Raw genomic sequence first — 22,907 nt, forward strand, 5'->3', positions numbered from 1 at the left:
CATTACCACCACTAAATTATGGGGTTGCCGAGGATTTGTCACAAGGCATGGCAGGGCATGGAGCCTTGTCAAGGGCAGGGCGGCCACTGTGGGTCAGAGCAAGAGGCTCGGCGCCCCTTCCCCAGCACTGCCCATCTGGCAGTGGAAGCAAGGAGCACTCTGCTGGCAAGGTCCCTCACGAGATCCCTTGAACTAAAGCCCTTGTATCACGAGCAACAAACCCTGTGCCCTCTGCACATGCAGCCATGGTCTCAGCTTCTTGCTGTGGGGTACTCTGCAAAGAGCTCGTCGCTGGACAGGAGCCATCCTGGTGTGCCGGCGGGGAGGATGAGGTTAGAAAACAGAGGAGTGGCTGCCTGTGCGTGGGGTAGGTGGAAAGCAGAGGAGTAACTCATTCGATATGCCAAAAGGCGCGTGCTCAATTTAGTGTCATCATCCAACTAGGGCCAATCCAGTTTATAGGATAAAATACACAAGAAGATTACGGTAAACACATAATAGAAAGAAGAGGTTGCCAGAGGATGAGAGCAGTGGGCTGGATCAGCTTGGCCCAGGCAGGAGCCCTGGAAGGGGGCCAGGGAGGCAGGAAAGATCCATGAGGAGTTCCCTGCAAAGTAACCATTCAAGAAATTGGGCAGACGCAGTATGCATGTGACGCCTGTGCGGCTCTGCTTGGGTGGAGGGGGAGCCATTGTCTGGGAAAGCAGCCCAGCCCGGAGATTTGGAGGGGGGGTGAGGGGGAAAAAAGGTGCAGTTTAGATCAACCTGACCCAAAATAATATGTGGTTTGTATTTTCTAAGCAGAAAATTAAAAAAAATAAAAAAGTAAGTAGAGCAAAAGATTTCATGTTGGAGGAAATGTCATTTTTTCCTATTAAAAAACAAAACAAACCAGACCAGAAAAACCCCAAACCTTGCAGTTAAAAAATTCCTGCCAAGGAAATATTTTCTGGTGAGGCCCAGAGGTTTCTGCTCTCCCCCAGTACCATTAAACTGGTGTCACTGGAATGTCCCCTGGGTGGATGGGAACACCACCACATTGAATTTTGAGACCCCCCACCATGGGTGTTCTTGGAGATTTTGCACCCCAGAATGGGGTTTGTAAATGTCACCAGCACAAGAACTAAAAACGCATCTGAAAATGCAGAGTCTGTTCTCCTGGGACCTCCCCGCATGGCAGACAAACAACCTCAGCTGGTGAGTCCCCACGCCCCCATCCCAACCTGCCTGATGGCTCACGGGCAAGGGATGGTCCCAGAGCTGGCAGAAACCCCCACAGGGAAGCCAAGAGAGTAACGGCAACGGAGGCAAACCAACTCTGAATTTGGGCGCCAAGGGCTTGCTTATAAACACCTTCAACATCATGGGCATGTGGTGGCCCCAGCGGCATGTTTAGGTCACCCCTCCAGCCAGGCAGGGAGATTGATGGCTGAGGGAGATGCCTAAAACAGCTGTGTGTGGTGCACGACTTCCCATCTGGGCAGCTGCTCTTACTGGAGCAGCTATGGGCCAGTGGAGTCAAGTCAGTGAAGTGGTCATCGGACTAAGAGTAAGCCCTGGGATAGTACAGCTCTGCCACCGATATCCACTGTCAGTGTTTGCTCTATGTTATTTTCAAACCAAAAGCCCTCCGTCAGCAGTGCTGGAAACAGGCTGGGTACAGGAGCTGAGGGTGTGAAACTAATTCAGAAGAGGTGCTGGAAACTGATGCTGACGGCATTTTTGGAAACTCTTTCCCCAACCTGAAAAAAAAAAAGGGATTTCCTTAAAACGACTGAAAATGAATTTGCCACATCTGCAATGAGTGGCTTGTGGGTTGCCTGTCCCTGAAAGTAGCTAAAGAAGCACTATAGTCAGCAACTTTTCAGTTTAAATGACAAAAGCTAACGCGCCTACGGGCAACAGCAAGTGCCAGGTATACTACCAGCTGCCTTAAATCCTGAAAATGCAACCATTTGAATTGTTAAAGCTCCACGAGTTTGCACAGTCCAAAAATACAGTCTCTTTGGCCAAAAAAAAGCTGGTTTTGGAATCAAGAACGGCTTGTAATTAAAGCCAACAGCATGAGAATCTGTAACTGATCTGCTCTGAACAAATTATTTGGCTACCTGAAAAGAAGAGAATCAAAAACCTTTTCATTTTCTTGGAAAGAGGCTCAAAGAAGAAAAACATTAACTTGCTGAGAAAGAGGAAACAATACAAGCAAATTAAAGCAGACAAACACTTGACCTCCACATTGGGCAAGCCTGTGCAAAGGTGAAGATGGGACTCACTGTAGTTTGATGAACAGTCCAATCACTGCTTGTGACATAAAATTAGACCATTTTCTTAGAAAAAAAAAAGAGCTATAGAAACCAAGAAGATCTTATGCCATTGACCTTAACACTCGTCTGTAATATACTTGATGAGAGGGATTTTGTTTTATTTTTACTGAGACAAATTCAATAGATTTACAGTGATGAATGCAATAAAATTACACACATGGTGAAGGAAAGCTTAGCTTCAAGGCAGTACAGCTTTGTCCAAGAAATTTAACTCCTTGAAATTTGCCATTTTCAGCGGGAAAGGAAAAATCTCAAAGGCATGACTCCAGCAGGACTAGTTAGTCAAACAGTACCAGATGGATGTGTGGGATTCACCTTCTGCTTTGGTTATGAATGAAAGTATTCAGCCAGGAGTTTGCTAAAGGCTATTTTCGCCTAAAGAAGTCTGGTCAAGATGTGGTTAATGTAGCCATGCTCGGGTGTGAGGGGCTGTATGGAAATGAGAGGGAAAGGAAACTCAGAGGAAGCCAGGTAGCACAATGACTGAAGTACGTTGTTCGGATGAATTCAGTTTGTGACCATTTTGCTTTGGTACAGAAAGATGCCACAGTGTCTGGGAGATATAGAGAATTTATGACTTTTTCAGTATTTTCCTTTTTCCAGGAACCTCACCAACAATATGGCTCACACTATCCACGTGAGAAGTAAGTATCACTATTTCCACCCTCCAGACAGAGAAACAGAGAAAGAGTATTTTGACTGACCTCTAAGGACCTGGGCCATATCGGGGTTTCAATGGGCTTGGAGCATCTGCCTCTCCTTAAATTGTAAGGGATTTGGTAGCAACCCCAGGGAAGTCAGGTGTGACACAGTGAGCAGGTTGTGTCACCCTGTACTCACAGGAAGACAAACCCAAGGCAGAGAAAGGTCTTCACTGAACAAAGCCTTAAATGCATATTTGTGTCTCCTTCTTGAGGAGGAATTTTTGAAACGTGTTTAAATGCTTACCTAAATCCTGACGGCTGTGGTAGGCATGCTTCATATATACTTCATAACTTGCCTTTGGTCTAGAAAAATTGAAGACGACTGTTTTGTTCCAGCATTTCTATGTGATTTGGCCCACCAGGTGTCACATGTTGGTACATACAAATGCACCACCTGATGAGGTGACTAGAAACCCAGACCTGCGTTGAGCCCAGCTTTGACTAAGCTGACACCCTCCTGTTGCCCCTTCTCCTTTGAGGCAAAGCAGCAGAGGGATTCAGGGAATAGGCCCCATCATACAGATCCGATCCATTGTACATATATGGATCCATCACATATATGCAGCTCATGGAAAAGCCATCTCCTTCTGCTAGTCTGTGGGTAGCTCTCTCCTTGCAGGGCTATGAAAGCCTCCAGCCTAACAAAAATGTCTCGTATGTACCGCACTGAAGACTCAGATCCAAAGCCTACCCTTAGCAACCCACCCATTTCAGAAATAGTTCCAGGGAGAGCAAAAGAAGCTGTTGTCTGAGCAATGTATACAGATGCAAGTACTTTGTTGCATGATTAATAAGGTAGTTTGTTTCACCACTTAAAATTCATCCAGAGGGCTCTTTTTAATAGTCAGAATCATCCCTGGCAAAAGTCTTTTTGAACATACCGATAAGGACTACGCTCCAAGTTCAGAGCGTTGTGGCTTTTTGGTTTTGCTTTGTTTTCAGAAAGGGTTGATGAAAACCATTTTCATACACTGACAGCAACAACCGTAACACACGTACAAAAACAAGATAGCAGTCTCATACGGGAAATATTTCTGCTTTCATTTTTATTTTACGAATACATATACAAGAGATGCATAATCTTCCATTATCCAGGCTTAAAAGTAACAGGTTGTTGGGTTTTGTTTTTTGTTTTTTGGTTTTTTTTTCCAAAATAGCTTAAAGAGGAAAATAAAAATAAGGATGAAGGAGGTGCAACATATTCAAACCATACAGTTGAAAACCTTGCTAAAATTACTGCTGAAATGTGGAGGGTGTGTGTGTATTGTCCTGTATTGTAAAAGCCTCATCCAAGGCATGTACGTATATGAATAAAAAAATGCTTTGGCATCACCAGAGATTCCTCCATGCACACTTTGTTGAGATTTCTGAAATACTGAGAGAATAAAATCTGAGAATTATATCATATATCATTTTCTCTCCTTGGCAGCAATATCTTTAAATGCAGGGGGTAATGAAGAAGAGTCTGTTGACAAGAGACTGTACTTCCATACTAAGATGGTTGTATGAGCAGGATGCAGCAGGATGCAAACAGCTTCAAATAGAAGAGATGGAGATATATATTTTTATATATTCACATAATGTAAAATTGCTTATTTTATATGAGAAAGGAAGATTTGTCAAGATAACATAAAATGAACCACTCTAAGACTAGCTTCCAGCAAAACATTTTGCTTTATTGGATCTATTTTCTAGCTACAAGTCAAGCTGACATCTGTCAAGCTTTTTAACTTTTCGTATGGCAGTCTATAAGAAATGTTTCATGCAACGTCTACAATGCTAAATACAGGGTAAATAACTGGGATTAAACAGGTGAGGAATAACAGACTATTATAGGGACCAATAACAGCATATTATGTACATATAGCCATATTATATTCTCATGTCTTCACAGTAATGTGCAAATGTGATAAATATGGCTTTCCATTTTTTTTTCTAAAGAATGTAAGACATAATTATACAGAATAATGTTTTAAAACACTTAGGAGGATTTCACCTTTTTGTGAAACCTGTTCAATCTTCACTGCATTAGGGTTAAGGAAGACCCCAGCACGGAGGTGTAGTTCAGGTCTATTTCCAGAAGGGGGCACAGATTCCTAAGGCACAATATGTTAAACATTTTTAATTTAAGTCATGCTATTTTATTTTAGCTTTATTTTTTTGGTTATATGAAATAATAGGTTGTTGCTAGTTATATAATAAGCAGTTGATTGTAAAAAATACAATGTTAAAGGCTACACTACATGCCTACCTGTAGCTCCAGAAACATTAGCTAATCTGATAACACACTATACAGCGCTGCATATTAAACTTTTGTGGGTTTTTTTGGTAATATTCTTTTTCATACATGTAGCAGAGAGTTATAAGGCTTCTGCGGAATAATAACATTATAACTGAACAAATATTTTACACTCTTCCATAATGGTATTTACAGTTACTATAACTCATATCTTGTCATTTGGTAAATAACGTGTATTTGTATGCATCCTTCTTGCCTATCTAAAGTGCTTGCTTAACTGCATGAGGAAAGAAAATGCATACCTGCTTTAGGTGCAACAAACCCTCAAAAGAAGTAGCTGAAATATTTGTTGTGGATCTGAAATGCATTCTCAGAAATTGAAATTATTGCTAAATTCAGTGCCCTCACTAGGCAATCATCTATATTATTTGTCATATATAAATATATGCATATATACTAGTATGTATGTACATGCATACACATTCATCTATCATGTAAAAGATAGATTTCAATTTTTTGTCCATCAACCTTTTTTATTTTGTGCTATTCAACTCACTTGTGCTATGACTGAAGCCAGATTAAAATCAAAATCTTAACATGCTACTAATAACAACCCTATGATTCATTAGCACATAATAAAGACAATATGCAAAAGAAAGCTGAGATGATGACAAATAAGGAGGCTTTTGAAATGCACTGCGCATAAGGCAATAGGCTGTACATTACAGCAGAGGAAAAGCTGAAGAAATTCTGGAATTCATAAACGCATCTTACTGGGGTAGGGATTGCTCTCCCTACTTTGCTGCAGAGTCCTACGCTTTTTTCCCATATCACTCTCCAGAATGCAAGCTCTATAGTTTCTGCACCTACCAACACTTTTAATGGTAGCAAATTCAAAGCTTATTAAAAATGCCCTGATGCCACAACCTAGTAAAATAAGGCACTTCCAGGGCTGTATTCCAGCGGTGCCATGCCAAAAAGATCAGCACTGGGAAGAAGCACTCAGATTTTGTTGAGTTTCCTAGTTTTGTCCCATGAAATGCACCGTCTCGGAGCGTACTCCCTCCTCTTCCTTTTGAGATGATTTTCTTTAAAGAAGCTGTTTCATCAGTTGAAGTTGAGGAGCTACTTCTTTGTAAGCTAGAGGTAAATCTTCAGCTCCTGACATTCAGTAAGGTGGAAGATCAGAGTGGTACCAGGCAACGTCTTCAGTTTATTCGGTATCTCTCTATTTGAGCTGACACGCCAACTAAGTCAAAAGTGTGTGTGGATTTCATACTAGGCCCATATTGAAAGCTATGACTGGACATTGGTACTGGAAAGGTCATTCCTTATAATTTCATTTACTGCAAAGAAAGAAGACAAGAGAAAAGGAATTGATTAGCATCCTACTGCTACAGGCAGGTCTCTTCAGTACACAGCCCCCCAAACTTGCATCCGTTCCTTGACAGCTTCTGTACAGCTCTGAACAGTAAGCATAACATCATGAGACAGCTTGTACAGGCTGATCGCAGTGCAAACCAGCGGGATTAACCAAGGTTATTAACATGCTAAATACAGTGTAAAACCAGGCATCACAAGAACAGCAGCATCCTGAGTCCTTGTTTGCATCAAACACATTTAACATTTCAAATCAGTTACAGATAAAACATTTCATTTGCTCTAGAACTGGCTTGGAAATGTAAAGCAAAGAGAACCACAGGAAATCTTAGAATAATCTACCCCTTCCATAAAAAGAGCCGTTTGCAAAGTTATGTTAGCCATGGTAGATACTGATAGCAGAAAGCTGCCAGCCACTGAAGCTGTGTATGTGCAGCTGCAATGACTAGATAGAACACAACTTCACGTGCTGATTTTTTCCACTGTGGGATGATACCAGGAAAAAAAAAAAAGACGAAGAAGAGAAGAAACTGCTGCATGCTTGCCCGTTCCCTGGAGCTGGTAGCACATGTAAATATATACCCTCCTTTCATGGTGACCAACGCACATGGACATGCAGTCTTTGCTCCTATCTACACAGACAGATGGGAGGGACAAGCAAGTTAAAACCTTTGGCAAGAGTCAGAGGAAAGAATAAACAAGGTTCGCTATCTCAGCATGAGCCAGTCAGGCTGCATCTCCACTGACAAACTGTTGTTTTCTTTATTCACGAGTCTTCTTTCATTCTTTTCCCCCTCCCCTGCAGATCACCAAGCAATAGTTTCCCACACTGCAGTTATGTCCATTTATCAGCTTGTGATTTTTGGCAGATGGACAGGAAATGACTGAAACTGGCAAAGGCCATCTACAGTGGACTACATAACATCCCTTTTATTTCCACTCCACCTCCCTGCAGCCACTGCTACCACCTGATTTACATGAAGATAGACAAAATGCCATCAGTAGGGCTATCACTGCTTCTGAGTTTCCCTAACATTGCTGGGAGTGGGAAACACATGCTGACGTCATGGAAGCACCACGGAAAAACCCGTGTTTTCCTTTCCTCATGGGTTGCTGTTCACAGCCATCCAGATAACTTCACGTGTTTACTGGAAAAGACCAAGCCTGTCTAAAACCAACTTCCTGAAGCAGCTAGTTGTTTTTTTGTTTGTTTGGGGTTTTTTTGTTGTTGTTGTTTGTTTTGTTTGTTTGTTTTGTTTTGTTTTGTTTTTCTGCAGACCTATTGCCCATTTAGTAATTGCAGTGCATGAATCAGTCAGGATTTGTGTCACAGGTCCTGGCCACTGAAACCACTTCTACCAATGGATATGCACACCATAACTCAGAAAGGAAATAGCAGTTGTATTTGTAACTACCTATTTACGGCAGCAAAGTAAGAGTGGTATGGAAATGAGATGTGAAGACACAGCAGTTCTTTCTCTTGAGAGTACCGTGGAGTTCATCTTTAATATTACCAAACAGCGGAAACAAATTCAAGCAGCAAGTCCTGCTCTGTGGCAAAGACTGCCCTGCATGCATCTGAACACAGCAAGAAGTGCTACCCATTTACACGCTGCAAGATTCCAGACAGTTTTTGGGACTGAGTTGCTGCCTTGAAAGCAAACAGCACACTTATTCCGTGGGATGATTTTTCCATGATGCTTTTGTAAAGATAGTTTCTTTGATAAACTTCTCAGAGCAACATTGGGTACACAGCAAAAACACACAGTGATATCTTAGTGTTGGGTGTGACAATGAAAACAAATCCTCATATGGGCCAGAGAGCATCATGGTTTTGCTAACTTTCCCTTAAAGTTTCTGTTACATCAAATGCAATTAAGATACTACTCAAGGCAACTGTCAGCGTTTGTACAGTTAGTTAGTGCTTAGAAACATTAGATAATGAATCTTCTCAGTGCTTCTGCAAAATGTAAACCTAAGTATCACTGATATTTCACAGATGGGGACAGGGAGGTGGAAAAGTGAAGGAGCTCCCAATCTCAGTCAGGATTAGCACTCAGGTATCTTGAATCTCAGACTAATGCTATAGCACATGCTGAGGTATTCTCGCTTGATTCATTCCATAAAACTTTCAAAAGTAACATCCCTCAGCTCGCCAGCCCATGCTTTCCCCTATTAAAGCACTTAGTAAAAGTATTTTGGAAGAAACTTGATGACGTGAAGGTCTGAGAACCAAAGGTCCATCTCCAAAACTGGCTTAGGCACTCAGAAGCTGTCCTTTCCAGCCACGCTAGGTACCCTCAGCTGAACCCTCTGTCACTCAAGCGCCGTAGGATGCATGGCATACCCTAGAGGTGACATGACTTTTACTTTCATCTGGGAGCCCACCTGCCTTGGCTAAGCCCATCAGACCACCATGGTCCTTTGGTCATACTCTCTCCAGCTCCCAGCAGCCAAACCAATCTGGCCCTAGCTGAAATCACTTGCAATTTTGTTATCAACTCTAACAGGATACAGATTAGGCCTTTGGCTTTATTGCTCATTTTTATTATATGTTAATTTCTTAACAGAGGTGGACTTCTGCTGCCTTGACGAGCAGCAGCCAAGTCTGGTGTCCTCCTGTAGCAACATCTGACAGCTGTTCAACAACAGTCACTAGACAATGTCAGCATGGATTCAGGAGACAATGGAACTTCAACAAAAGTGCACCCATTGCCACAGGATCTCACAATCAAACAGGGCCAAAAACGCCAAAAGGATGCTCAACATCTCTCTCATCCATGGTGGCCCATGGACAGCATGGCTCAGACACAGGTCTCTCTATTTCACTGTCACTTGTTCCCCTTTACCCACTGCAGGGTCGAAAATACAAAAATTCCCAGTAACGCAGTGGAAAAAAATGACAGAGAGGGACAAGGGTGCACCCAGAAGGCCCAGGTGGGGCAATAAGTGATCCGGCAAAGCAGCCGATCTTGTAGAGGCAGACTGCTAGCAGAGAGCACTAAACACGAGAGCTGAAAGGGGAAGTGTGCTGAGCGTGGGCTTTCCTGTGCTGCCCGCCGAGGCACCTGAGACTGGAAGGAAAACCCTCCAGCAGGTGGGAACAAGGGGAAACTAGGTGGCAAGCATGCGTGGAGTGTGCTGGGTGATGCTAGCTAGGTTTGGCTAGAAGAATGTTCCCCGCTACCTCCAGCTGCATGGTCTAGCACTCCCATGAAAACACTCCTCTCACCCTCCAGGTCTGAGAAACAGATGTTGAAGGAACACTTGTTGGCGGGGAAATGCAGTTTTGCGTCAGTCAAAATGACATGAAAATATGGAGTACATTTCTCAAATAGTTTCAAGTATCTTTAGCATCAACATTTTTAATTTCAAATTTCTGGAAAATTTGCTTATTTTAACACTCCAAAACATATTAATGTGTTTGTTGTGTGTTAGGAAATGTTTTATTTTGGATCAAATTGAATGTTTTGGAATATTTTGTTTGACCCAAACCTGTTTTTTTTTTTATTTTTGGCAAGAAAACATCAAATATTAGTGTTGTAGGTTGACCCAAGATTGTCCTTCCCAACAGAAAATCAAAAATTATTTTACTGAAGTATGACTCTGCTGAAGCATCCTGTATGTCCATCCGTACCAGTGTCACATCTACCACAACAGCCAGCAGCCAAATCTTTGGGAAAGAGCATAGGAACCAAGCACACCTCCAGTAAGGCTTTCTGTAGTACACCTTTACTCTGTTGGAGGGCTTTGTGAGCAAGAGGAGGCTTGCATCCTTGTTTCTAGCAAACTTTGATGAAATTTCTTCCATGAAGTTTTCCAATAACCTTCTGAACCTGTTTTGGCCTTCACGGTTTCCTGCAGCAACAAGGTTCCACAGTTTAAGGATGTGCTGGTAGAAAAAGTACTTTTTTGTCGTGTTGAATTTGTTTCTTGATAGTTTCATTCATGTGTCATGTGAACGAGCTGATTGTTCCCTGTTCACCATCCCCTTTGCCATCCATCACACTCCTTTCCCTTGGCATCCTCAGGGCTCCACTTGGTCCTGTAGGACCACTGCAGAACTCCCCAGAGAGGTAAGATATATTGCTCATGTAGAGAAAAGAACTGGTATTTTTCTCTTAGTTACCACATTTCTAACAAAATATTAACTACTTGTGGAGAGTCAGCTGGTTGCTGTCTTGAATGCTCAAGTTTTGGCTTACAAACCTGTTACTACAAGAGCATTGTGCGTGCTCCACAAAACAGCAGTATTCTGTGCAAGCACTATTTTGGCTTGGGTTTGAGTTTCATTCCTAAAGCAAATGCTGGCCTTTGATTCCACTGCTGCTTGGATACACGTCCATTCATGTCTGTAGTACCATTCCAGGAGTAGTTGAGTTTTGAACGAGCGCAACATTTTTTAAAGAAAGGTTGCAAAGGCTTTACACTAATTTTTAAAACATAGCCTGAGTAATCAAAAAGACCCATTTTATAGACAGGACAGATGAGACCCAAAGAATTACCTGGCTTACTGGAGGCCCTACATACAGCTTAGCAGCAGATCTGAATTAAACATACAAGATGTTTAATTTTCAATGTCTAATCAGCACAACACTTCCCTTAAAGCAACAGGTTGATCCCAATCAGATCAAACAGCTGAGTACAATGATTTACAGCACCTTTGTCATCAGATTTTTTTTCACTGTTTTTCTGCTGACTTTGGGGAGGGAGGCCACTGTCACTTTCATAGCTAACACCTACAGTTCCCCACAATGCCTTCCCTCAACTGATACTTTCCATTGTCACCTTCAGCTTTTCCACTGATAGAAAGTCAAAAAATAATAGTGCTGAGAAATGCAGGTAACACGTGACCTCTCTACCTGTCAAGGCATCTGAAAGAGGAACCTTCCCTTTGCTAAACAGCAGATGCCACGGTAGCAGGATGTGGTGAGCTGTTACACCACATTTTGGTTTAATAAGGAGGTTTTTCTTCTTGTATTTAATTTTGCTTTAAAATGCACTTGCAATGGAAATTTTTGCTTTCCTAATTAGCAAAATCAGTGTCTTACCGATGCAACAGTTTGGGTTCCTGCACGGAACAGGACAACCAGATATATCTGAACAAATGTGGGTTCCATATATAGATGTGAACTTCATAGGAAATGGAATATTTTTAACATTTGGTGGTTGTACATGGATTCCATCAACTGGCAAAACTTTAAATTCCTGTGGACTTCTGCTTTCCTTGTCTGACTACAAATATGGGTAACACTGTGGCCTTTTGTTTTAATAAAATACCTGTTCTTCTTAGATAAAGTTCTGCCTTCCATCTCAGATATTAATCCAACTCAGATTGAAGAATTTACAAGGTCAGTGGTGCAGGGAGTGGGGAACAGGCACATGCAGGGGGTTTCCACAACTAGAGAGATCTTTGGGGCTACAAATACATGAGCTTGGAAGACTCCATACGCCTAAAGGCAAATGTTCCCAAGGGTCTGAAAAAAATGAAAGGTGAGCTGATAGCTATGGTCAAACCCAAAATTATAAAGTTTACAATTTTTGGATGGAACGATGGCACTTTGAAAACATATCCCATCTCTGTTCACTTTGGTAGCAGTGACATTAAGGCTCCAGTTTCTGCCTTGATTAAGTTGTTTTCTCTTTACACATCACACACCAAAGGCTATGGAAGATAATGACCATCCTTCCATTGACTTCAACCCATTTCAGCAGCAGCTCAGAGAGGTTTGTACAAGGAGACTGAGTAGCAGAGCTGTGGGTTGTATTTACTGTTGTGCCCCTTTCTGACTGCACGCTTCTCTTTCACAAGTGAGCTTCATGGCTCTCCCCTCCACTCTTTTTTAAGGGATGTGATAAAGTTGAAGCAAAAGGGCACTGAGAGGTTTTGCACAAAGCCGACACCTTGTGATTGTCTGGACATTTAGGTTTCCCTGTTCCTGTGTCAACAGTGACAGCATCAGCTCGGTTCCTTCAGGATGGTTTTTGGTTTCCTTATCAATAGGAAGAGCCACACAGCGTGTCTCAAGACATCTAGGCCTTCAGAGTCACATCAAGATTTTTTCCACGGCTGACTAACCAACCTTTGCTTGTTACTTCACATCCACCTGTGACCCGCTGGGGACCATCATCTCTATGATGGAGCAGAACCAAAGCACGAGGTTCAGCTGCCGTAATGCTCTCTCACTGAAAAGGAACAAAAGCAACCTGCTCTGACTGGTGCACGTGTCATGGAAAATACAAGTAATACCAGCTGCATCTTTCAAGCTGTATGTGTGAAAAGCTGGTGTGAAATTATGCTTGGATTCTACTGTGTTCAGACAGTAATGTTTCATCTTTCAGATGGGTGTAACTGCCCAAGCAATGCAGTGCCACATTTGGACACCATGTTTGGACCATGTCTGACACTGGTCAAACTGCACAGCTAGGTGTCCCATTTGAGCAATCTTCAGAAAAGAGCAGCAGACCTGAAAGCAAAACTGCCTCAGTTTGGCTCATCATTTTTGCCTTTCAGCAGAATTCACTAGCTCAGGTCAAGCCTTACGTCGGTGCAACCACAGCGACTCCCAGGTCAGGGATCTCCCCACATACCTCATTACACAGCGTGGACGTCCCCCTAAGTGCTCTGAATTTTCACTGTCAGCAACAGCGCACTGGTCACAAGCATGGTGGAGTGGGAACTGTGTTTTCCTCTCCACTGGGTACAGCTCTGACCATACTGTCACTATTCAGCATATGAACAGGGATATGGAAACATAACTCTGGAGTCAGTCTATGAGTTTGATGCTGACACCACGCTACCTGTAGTAATGCTTCGTAGTATGACGTTCACTTTGCTGTCTATAATTACTGCCCTCGGATTTTTCCACCAGCGATGCCACATGTTGCTCCATCAGGCTCCTGTGTTCTTGTATGCCCTTCATTTCAGATGAAATGCCACATATTAGCATCACTGGAGGAATTCAAAGTTGCAAGTGAATGCAGAGGAAGTAGAAATACAGGAAGGAAAAATGTTTTCCCTTATCTCCATGTACAGATTTTATTTAAAGAGAAAAACGGCTAAATATAAACACATATACAGTAAGTAAAGAAATGAAGCTCCTGGTATAAACTCCATCACATGAGTAAAATCCTACAGTTTTTATCAGGGTACCTACTTCCTCCCTACTAATAAACAGCACTCCTTTCTGATATATGAAAGCTGAAACAAACAATAGAGAATCATTATTTAAATCACTGAATAAAACTTAAAGAAATTATTTTTCAAAGCTAGTAAGTTTTGTCCTTTGAATAAAAAACATAATCAGAAAATAGTGATACAAATTCCTGAAGTGCCAGCCTGTAATGCGAAACTATAGATCACAATAAAGCTTACTGAATAAAAAACCAAACAAAACAAGTCTTGTGAAGCAATGGAAAATATAACTTCACACGTTCCATAAAGAAGTCAGATCTTGTATTACCTCAGGTGTCCTGGATGTGTTTAAACCTTAAACTTATTTTTATCTGTTTAATCATAATAAGCCACCACCACAGGGCATGCTATTTTTGGAGACGGAGAATAGGACAGTGGAGCAAGTGAGTGACAACAAGTAGCAGGTTTTAATAAAACATGATCCTCCCATACGAACGTTGGCTTGGCACGATGGATGGTATTGTTGTGCATGACAGCCATTAACAGTCATTTTCCTACCTGCTCTACCCTCTGCCTTATTTAAGTCAACAACTCCGAGTAACACAAAATCTCGCACAGTGGCTGCACTGCAGAGGGCTAATGGGAAAGGTTCCTTGCTGTAGTGCAATGACAGCATCGTGTGGCAGTAACTTAACTGGGGCTCTTGACTAGGTTCCCAGACTAAATGCTTCCCATCCTATCGTACCAGAACTCCTGGGTTTGGATTTTTTCATCCCTCCCACATGTAGCCCTGGGAACGCCCTGTGCCTCTTGCTCTGCAGACGCTTGAGGATGAATTCCCTGGCTGCTGGGAATTAGTGCAGTGATTCTCAACACGCTGGGGTCTAAACTTTAGCTCATTTTTACTCTCAATCTGAGGGCGGCTGCACTCAACCTGGTTTACCTTTTATATCAAAGAATCAGAGAGTCAACAGGAATTTTCAGTAGCCTTCACTGAGGCCAACCTTGCCTGGAGCGGCTGGGGTTTGGGCTGCACAGAGGCTGCAGGATCTGCCCCGGGATGATGCAAGCCACGTTTGACACACACATACACACACATGTGAGGGTAGGGCTGGGCAACGGACACATAAACCACATTTTAACCAAAATTATGTGTTTACGTTCCTAAGAGCATCTGTAAGGGAAACAAAACAGACATATTTTATGTTTTACACAAAATTTCCACATGACAGAAGAACTAGGCAAATGCTACCTAAGGCAGCCAAAACTCAAGGTCAGTACTGCTGGAAGCTCTGTGGGTACCAGTCAGGAAGGAATAAGGAAGAGCATGCACTGCTTTGCTGAGACAGGAGAAATTTGGCCCACCATAAGAAATACAGCAATACAAACTGATCCTAGTTTTTCTGTCCAGTTTAGCGCCTAACAGTTAAATAGTGCTGTCAGACCCCAGCATTCAAAACTCATGAATCATGCCCTGAAGCATCACAAGAGTGGATTCAAAACTGAAACAAATTTAAAGCAATTCTGCATTTGCCTATTTTTTAGCCTCCAGATGTTCCTGGTAGTATTTATTAAACCCTGAATGTAACAGATATGAAACTTCCTTTTTTCCTTTACGCTTGTATTTCTGATCCCATCCCACAAGGTTTGCTGTACCTCACAACTGGCAGTCAACTGCAGCGTGGGCAACACTTGAGACACGAGGCTCTCAAAGAATCCCATGCCTAGAAGAGCAAGGTTAAAGCCCATCGCACACCCCCAAGGGTTGGCAGCTCCCAAAGCTTACAAGCAGTGAGTTGGAGAGGGGGAGTGGGTCTGGACCATGCTGCAAAGTTTTGAGCCCAATGCTGGAGGCTGCTACTTGGGGACCTCCTGACCTGCCAAAGGAGCATCCCATGTGCATGCATCCAGCCCAGCACTGACGATTTCTGCCAGCCTTTTGGACCTCATATAGCAATCTGTATCAGGCCAGACCTCTCCACATAATGCAAGAAGGAGTTTCTCCACATGCTGGAAAAGCGACAGATTAGCTTTACAGAAAAATATTTCTGGGGTACAGAAGGAAAAAGGGGAGCAAGAGACGATCCATAATCTCTATGACTTACTGATTTCAGAGTTTAAAAAAAGCCAAGTAAGACCGAATTTCTCTATTGATTATACAATTATTAATCTTTTTAGAAGCTTTTCCAACATTGCACATAATGAGCAATTCATCAAAGCATATTAGGTGCCACAGAAGTTGCATTCAATATAAAGGGGTCATTAAGTTTCTTGCAATTGCACATTACTGAAGCTTTTGTTAGTTCTAAATCAAATCAATGGGATGTGCACGTATGCTCTTTAATTGACTTTATGTAATAATAGTGTGGCCCCTAGTGATCATCTGGAATCCTCCAAAATGAGCCACCTTGCGCTGCTGTTTGTAAAAAACCAGCTCGTGTGCAGCTGGGCATATCAAATAAAGCAAAGAAATAATGAATGGAAGAAAGAAGTACCTTTGGCCACCCAGGAGTATTTGCTGAGTGCCCTTTTCTTTCCACAGCAGAGAATGGCGAAGAGACTCAGCTCTTCCACTCAACCAACCTCAAAGTCTGATGGACTTCAGTAGGAGTAACATTGGGCCTTAACATTAAATGTGTTCTGGTCATAGGTTAAAACAGGGTCTATCTGATCTTTTTCTGAGCAAGGAGGGGTTTTTGTTTGTTTGTTTGTTTTTTTAATGGACACTACTTGCCCTATTACCATCACCATCATCACCACCTTTTTCCTTTACAGCCCTTTTCATCAGAAAACCTCAAAGTGCGTGCTAAACAGAAAAAAAGCAATGTTATTATTCACATCATCTAGCAAAGAGGGCACCAAGGCAGGGACAACACTAGGATGCTGCTGCGTATACAATACACAATGTGCCTATGTGCTGCTTTGAGGGGTGACCACTATTGGGCCACATTCCCACCCAAGCTGTGGTGAAGGCTGAGCTTTGTTTGCTAACCCTTAATTCACAGGGGTTTTGTTCAGGCAGATAAAATGATGGCCATGAGATGACTCAGTGAGTGGCCATGTACTGCTTGATGGAAGAGAAAGGCTGGGTGGGGCTAATAAAATTTTTAATTTGTTTGATAAGGGAAAAGAAATCCACCTATGAGCCTGCTGGTGGCTAGGCTGGGAAAGGTTGTGGTAGCTGGGGGAAATCCTTACGTGACGAAATATGGCTGCTGATCTTCAGCAGTGGTCACAGAAGCGCGGCTAGCTCTGGGAATCTGCATTGGTGGCTGCAAATAGCTTGCCAAAAAAAAATGATGCAGGCAAATTGTTATGCGATAAATTTGCTTGTGGCATGATGACCTGGCCACCACCATAATGCGAGCTGTACGTAATGCCACGGGATTTTATCTTAACCACAGAAGCATCTGTTGCTGAAGAACGCTGCAGATCAAAAAGGAATGCATGCCCTCTCTGCCATGGCTCCTTGGAAAAGAGCACTGGCAGTGGTTAATGATACTCTTGCATTGGTTTACACCACACTAACTACACTAGGTAAAGAACTTTTCATGGCAAAATTCCCATCCAGTTTGGCTGGGAAGGTTTGATCCAAAGGCTGATTTAGTGGAGCCACACTGGAGACATATCAATGCAAGCTGGGCTATGGTGGGGAAACCACCAGCAGGGTGTCATTTGGTGCTCTCCCCCTCCCAGAAGACGAAGCTGTGAAAACCACGGTGTCCAGACAGTTGCTGGACTCCAGTACTCCTTGGATGCTAAAACTGCCTATAGCAAGCATCTCAAATTAGAGCAGCTGGAAGAATACTTTTATTTGTACATGGTCCCAGTGAGACAGAGCTGCAAACACGGCAAAATGTCTTTTCCTCTTTTCCCTTTTCCCACATGCTGTGTTAAGCTGCAGAAAGGCTCCTTAGGCAGGCCTGACAGAGCAACATCAACAGAAAAAACACCAGATAGGGCTGCAAAAATTCAGTAAGAATCACAGCTGAGCTCCCAAGGATGAAGAAACCTTCTCCCTTGCAGCTCAATGCTTGACGCAAGAACTGTGCTGAAGCTCAGTGGCCTCCACGAGAGAGGAAATTTATTCTGCCCCAAGAATGAAGCACGGCAAACCTGCGGCCAGCACTAGAGAACTAGGAAAAAGGCACTTGAGAAATGCAGGAGTACAAGTCTCATCTCTCAAGCACACTTAAGGACCTGAAACTTTATTCAAAATGTTTGCATTACACTTTCCAAACAACCACTTGCAGCGTGCGACAGACTTCTTTTTTGCCTCTTTTTGAGTACTTGGACTCCAAAACCTCGCTTCTCGATAGCTGAGGAATGACAGGGTGCTTCCATGGCCTGGGCTGTGATCTGGCATCACATCCAAACTACAGCAGGAATTTGGCCTGCACTCTGAGAGGTGCTCCAGGCAACAAAATGAGTGGAAGAACTTTACAGTAATTCAAGAGCAGCTTTAAAAAATTTATTAATGCTACAATGAAGAAAACTGGCTGCTTACATGAGATTCAGTCTGGTCAAGTCAGCCAATTCAGATCAGGAGGTGAATGCATGGAGCCTAACACAGCAGCTTTGGACAATCCACGCGACTACACATTGCTCGGAGGGACAGGAGGCTCCCCACTCCCCAGGGAGATCAGCCAGAACATGCAGACCCCAGGACCTAGCTGTGGGCATGCAGATGTGCAACACCTGGCTCAATCTTCAGAAGCATCCTTGTGGCAGGAGCTATGAACACAACCCAGCAAGCGTTCTCAGCTCTCACTGAAGAACAGAACACTTTTCAGGCTGGGGTCTTAGGGACATAAAGGACACTTCACTGATGCGATGAAAGAAAATAAGTTAAGTGCAACAAAGGTTTTGGTGAAAGGCTGCACAAGCTAATTGTTGTTTGCCCCATGCAACAGCCCTTCTCCTGCACCACACCTTTTGTAAAACACAGTTACATGAAACAAATTATTATCTCCAGTAGCTTCCGTCTACACACATTTCTGAAATACTTTCATTCCAAACTGTTTTGAGAGGAAACATTATAAAGAATGGAAACCTGGCAGTTATTGGGATGGAAACCTCTGTTTCCATTTTACAGAATAGGGAAAAAAAAAAAAAAAAAAGAGAATTATAAAAAGAATACCCAACATTAACTGCTAAGTAGGGAGATGCAAGATAAGCAGAGGCCAGCAACTGGGAGCACTCACGCGCTGCATGCATTTACCTGCATTTGGACGTGGTTCTGAAGGGTGGGTCAGACCCGTATTTGCTGTTCTTGTTCAAAACCACATAAACACCTAGTTAGGAACTGAGTTTTGATGGATGAAAATTCTATTTTCTTAAAAACTCACAAAATAAATACCTTGAAATTTTTTTTCAAAGTATGGACGAAAAGGCTCTTCTGGTCAAGACACAGAGCAAATATTTACAGGTGCTGGGGAGACACCATTTCCTCCCTTTAGGCTTCAACCTAGTGTCTGCCACATAATTTTATCCATTCAATGATTTTTTTTTTCCAGACATCTGCCAAGAGGAAATAACTTTGCTGTATTGGGAGTCTGGGAATCCTAGAAAACAATCTTAAATCCATAAAATAATTGAAGTGCAGTTTTACTGAGCTGTTCAGTTCGATTCTGATTTTTATTACAATGTCAACAAGAGTTTAATTTGTTTTAAAGTTTAGGTTCTTAAATCTGAGTGATATACGGTAGTTTACAGCTTGCTGGCAACAGCTACTGTGGAAAAAAAAATGGAAAGTGCATATAAAGGCGGTTCTAAGTTTGACATTGTGAAAGCAGGGAGCAGTGCCAAGAGCAGCAAACAGCATGGCTTTCCCAATCCTGGCTGGCTTTAGGGACTGCTTGCTATTGACATCAGTCGCTATGGGATACATTTCCCTGCTCTAACAAATCTCATCTGGAGCCTGTAATTAAAAAAGAAATGTCTCAAAGTGTAATTTCTTTCCCTAAAACATTTACAGATGTTAACTAGATTGCTAATGGTGTGAGATGTCTGTGGGCGGACATCTTCCTCCTTATCTGCTGTGTCAAAGAGGGAGATTTCTTTATTAAAATCAGTTCTAAAGGTAGAATCTTTTCCGTGTATGTCTTTGTGTATGGGGGTGGTGGTGTCTTTTTTTCTAAACCGCTTGCTGAACTGAGAGGTTTGGAGGTGTTTTTCTTATTGTTTCTTCTTTTTTTCTTTTCGTTTAGAAGTCACCTCCAGAGTTAGCCTGATTTAAAAGGTATTCAAAGTGGCTAAAAATGTCTTTCCTTAGGAGATTAAGAAGTATCCCCTATGAGCTTTAAAAATAAAATAAAATAAAAAAAAAATAATAATAATAGCAGCAGCGGCACTAGTAGTAGTAGTAGTGATGCAAGATTTTTGCTCGAGTGACTTTCCACCAGTACCTTTGCTAAGTGCTGCTAAAAGCATTTATGAGAGCCCGCTGGACGGCTGGGTAAGCTGATCTGCTTTAGGCATACAAGAGACACAAGAGGGGAGACCGTAAAAAAGGGATGAGCTTTTAGAAACACAGGTCCCCAGGAAGGCGAGAGGGGGTTCCTCGGTTGGCAAGGGAGGGTGCCGGTAGCAGCACCTGCCGGCACAGTGCTGCCCACATGCCAACCCCAGCTCTGCCGCCCCAGCGGCATAAAAGGCCGTGCCCACCCAAGTGCTCCCTGGCTCACATGGCCATACCGAGCGTCTCCCGGTATCCCGCAGGAGGCTGAAACTCTCGTTCCAGACACACGCAGCCCAGACACAGTTGACAGGTTGGGCCTTTCCCCCACCCCCGCCAACGTTCCCCCTCTCCCTTTTTTTTTTTTTTTTTTCCTTTTTGCAACTGGCTTTGATTGGAGCAAGAGCCTGGGGTAAATCAGAGGAATTTCTAGATTTTTCTGAGCACTGCAAGCTCTCGCTGTTTTCCGGTACCTACTTCCTGCCATATCTAAAATAACAGCAGCTGCAGGGGCCTGATAGAGAAGAGCTCCAGGGGACAAATTCTCACAAATGGGGTGGGAAAGAAAAAAAAAAAGAAAAAAAAAAAAGACAGTTATTAGGGAGCCGATAACACACAGAGCCAACATCAGATTCATTGTTGGAGTCGATAGCACCATAGGCTGTGGATGTTGTTGTCAGAAGAAAACAAATCCTGTAAAATGGCCATGGGAATGATAAGTCTCCATGTTCGCTGGGATAACAGAGGTAGCTTTACAGCACTTGTCCTATTGTATGGAGTATCGTGCCTCGATTAGCTAATGTCTCTGAGGGCCAGATAAGTAAGGATGAATGTTCTGCCCTAGAAGCTTTCATGCTTTCTCTTTGTCATGGCTATCTATGGAGAACTGCAACAGAAAGCTTTGCACACATAAAGAACAGCCCCCACTTCAGAGAAAAACATTACAGAAAATGGAAAATTGTTGAAATTATCCTGTTTTCCATGGAGAATGCATGGTGCAGTGTTGTCACTGTCTCGTTACAGACCATATGAAAGAGTACAGCAACTCAAGAGACCTCCAAAATGGCACAAAGGGACCTTACATACCTGTACAACAACTACACCAGGAAAGAAATTTCTCTTTCCTCCTGGCATAAAGGGGGACAGAAACAGGCATGGTGCATTCACCCAAAATATACTTATCCACTATTCAATGTGCAAGAACGTAGGGCTCCTTGAGATGTCTTTGGCCTAGGCCTTGTAACCAACACAAACATTGCTTTAAATATCAGCAACCCCGAACAACCAAAGTGAGGGCTCTTAAAACCCTGCAAGTCAGTCACACTACATGTACAATACAGACAGTATTTCAGATTATTGCATGTGTCATTAACCTTTACATATTAATGTAATATAATCTTTTACAGTTACTTTGGGAACTATAACTTGTGTCTGCATCAACTTTTGGGCCCTTAATTTTTCATCCAGTATTAGATTTTCATACACTATTTTTTTAACATAGGACTTTTTTTAAGAGCATTAAAGCGATAGGTTCTCGTGATTGTAAGTTGGAGCCTGATCCAAAGAGCACAGAAGACAACTGAAGAATGCCTGTTCACTTTAACGGCCTTTACATCAAGTCTTTATCAGGGAGATATGTAAAGGTGGTCTACAAATGCACAAGGTACAGGCCTGATGGCTTGGCAGGAAAGAATCAGTCACTGCATTGTAAACACTCTAGTTTTCTCATTATTCCCTAAAGATTATTTGAAAGGCTTTTATGTTGATATGCAAAAAAGGCAAGTAGATCCATTGTCTTATTTCACCTGAATTTTGCTGCATACACAACTTCTCTGATGTCAGCAGACTTACTTATGATTCCTACCACTGACAGAGGACAACCACATTTCTGTGTTTACTTCAATGTGTTGGCTTTAATGTATATGCGTGTGGGTAGAGTTCGATCTTAGAGCCCTAACTGCTTTCTAGGGAATAGTGGAAAACCATACACAGGGTTTTAGTAGCATGTGGTTTTTCTTTTTGAGATTCTAAACCAGTTCTCTAGGCCTAAAAATCCTTGCTTTGCTTGAGTACACAGCCCAGCTGTCAATTTTTAATTGTTAAAACAAGATGATGTTAAGCAGCTTAGTGCTCCCTATCCCCAAAATACGCTCCTTAAAACACGAATCATCTTTGGTTCGTGTCCAGGTAATAACAACTACAATTACACAAAGTGGCCAAGTTTAAACAGACTAGACAATATTCTAGCCTAAACTCATAAAACCTAAACTAGTTAAAATAATTTTTTTACAAAAAAATCACCCTTGACAAGATAAAGAAAGTGAATTTGTATTTCCGCAAATAGAAGTAGTTAGAAAATATGAGGTTCTGCCTAATCCTGTTTTAAGCACTGTTATGGCTGTGCTGTATTACATATGCTTATAGACTAGAACATTTATGGTAAACTGGTTAAGGAATTTGCGAGTAGGATTAATGAACTTTCCTTTCACACTAGACGAGATCAGATCACAGAAGGAGATCAATCTGTCATGATTCTCAGCTTTTGTTCACGAAAGGCGAGCATAGCGAAGGTCAGAGACAGACTAAAGAGCAGCACTGCAATTATTTACTGACATGAGACTGGAAAGAATATCACACAGCTACATGGAGCATAACTTGGACTTTAGAC

At 42.4% G+C, this 22,907-nt stretch overlaps 1 protein-coding gene across 2 annotated transcripts in view; it reads right to left on the reverse strand.

Annotated features, from left to right (window-relative positions):
* Positions 1-4,081: 4,081 nt before the first annotated feature.
* The window catches only part of NFATC1 (nuclear factor of activated T cells 1), a gene marked incomplete at its 5' end in the record, with an annotated part of 119,706 nt that continues 100,880 nt past the window's right edge, over positions 4,082-22,907 (reverse strand). For both annotated transcript variants that reach the window (XM_082479186.1, XM_082479187.1), the window contains one exon: positions 4,082-6,613. In XM_082479186.1, the coding sequence (XP_082335312.1) occupies positions 6,564-6,613 (50 nt within the window). In that variant the 3' untranslated portion in view covers positions 4,082-6,563. The remainder of the gene's footprint in view (positions 6,614-22,907) is intronic.

The sequence above is a fragment of the Vanellus vanellus genome, assembly GCF_965231255.1.
Source record: "Vanellus vanellus genome assembly, chromosome: 2".
NCBI lineage: Eukaryota > Metazoa > Chordata > Aves > Charadriiformes > Charadriidae > Vanellus > Vanellus vanellus.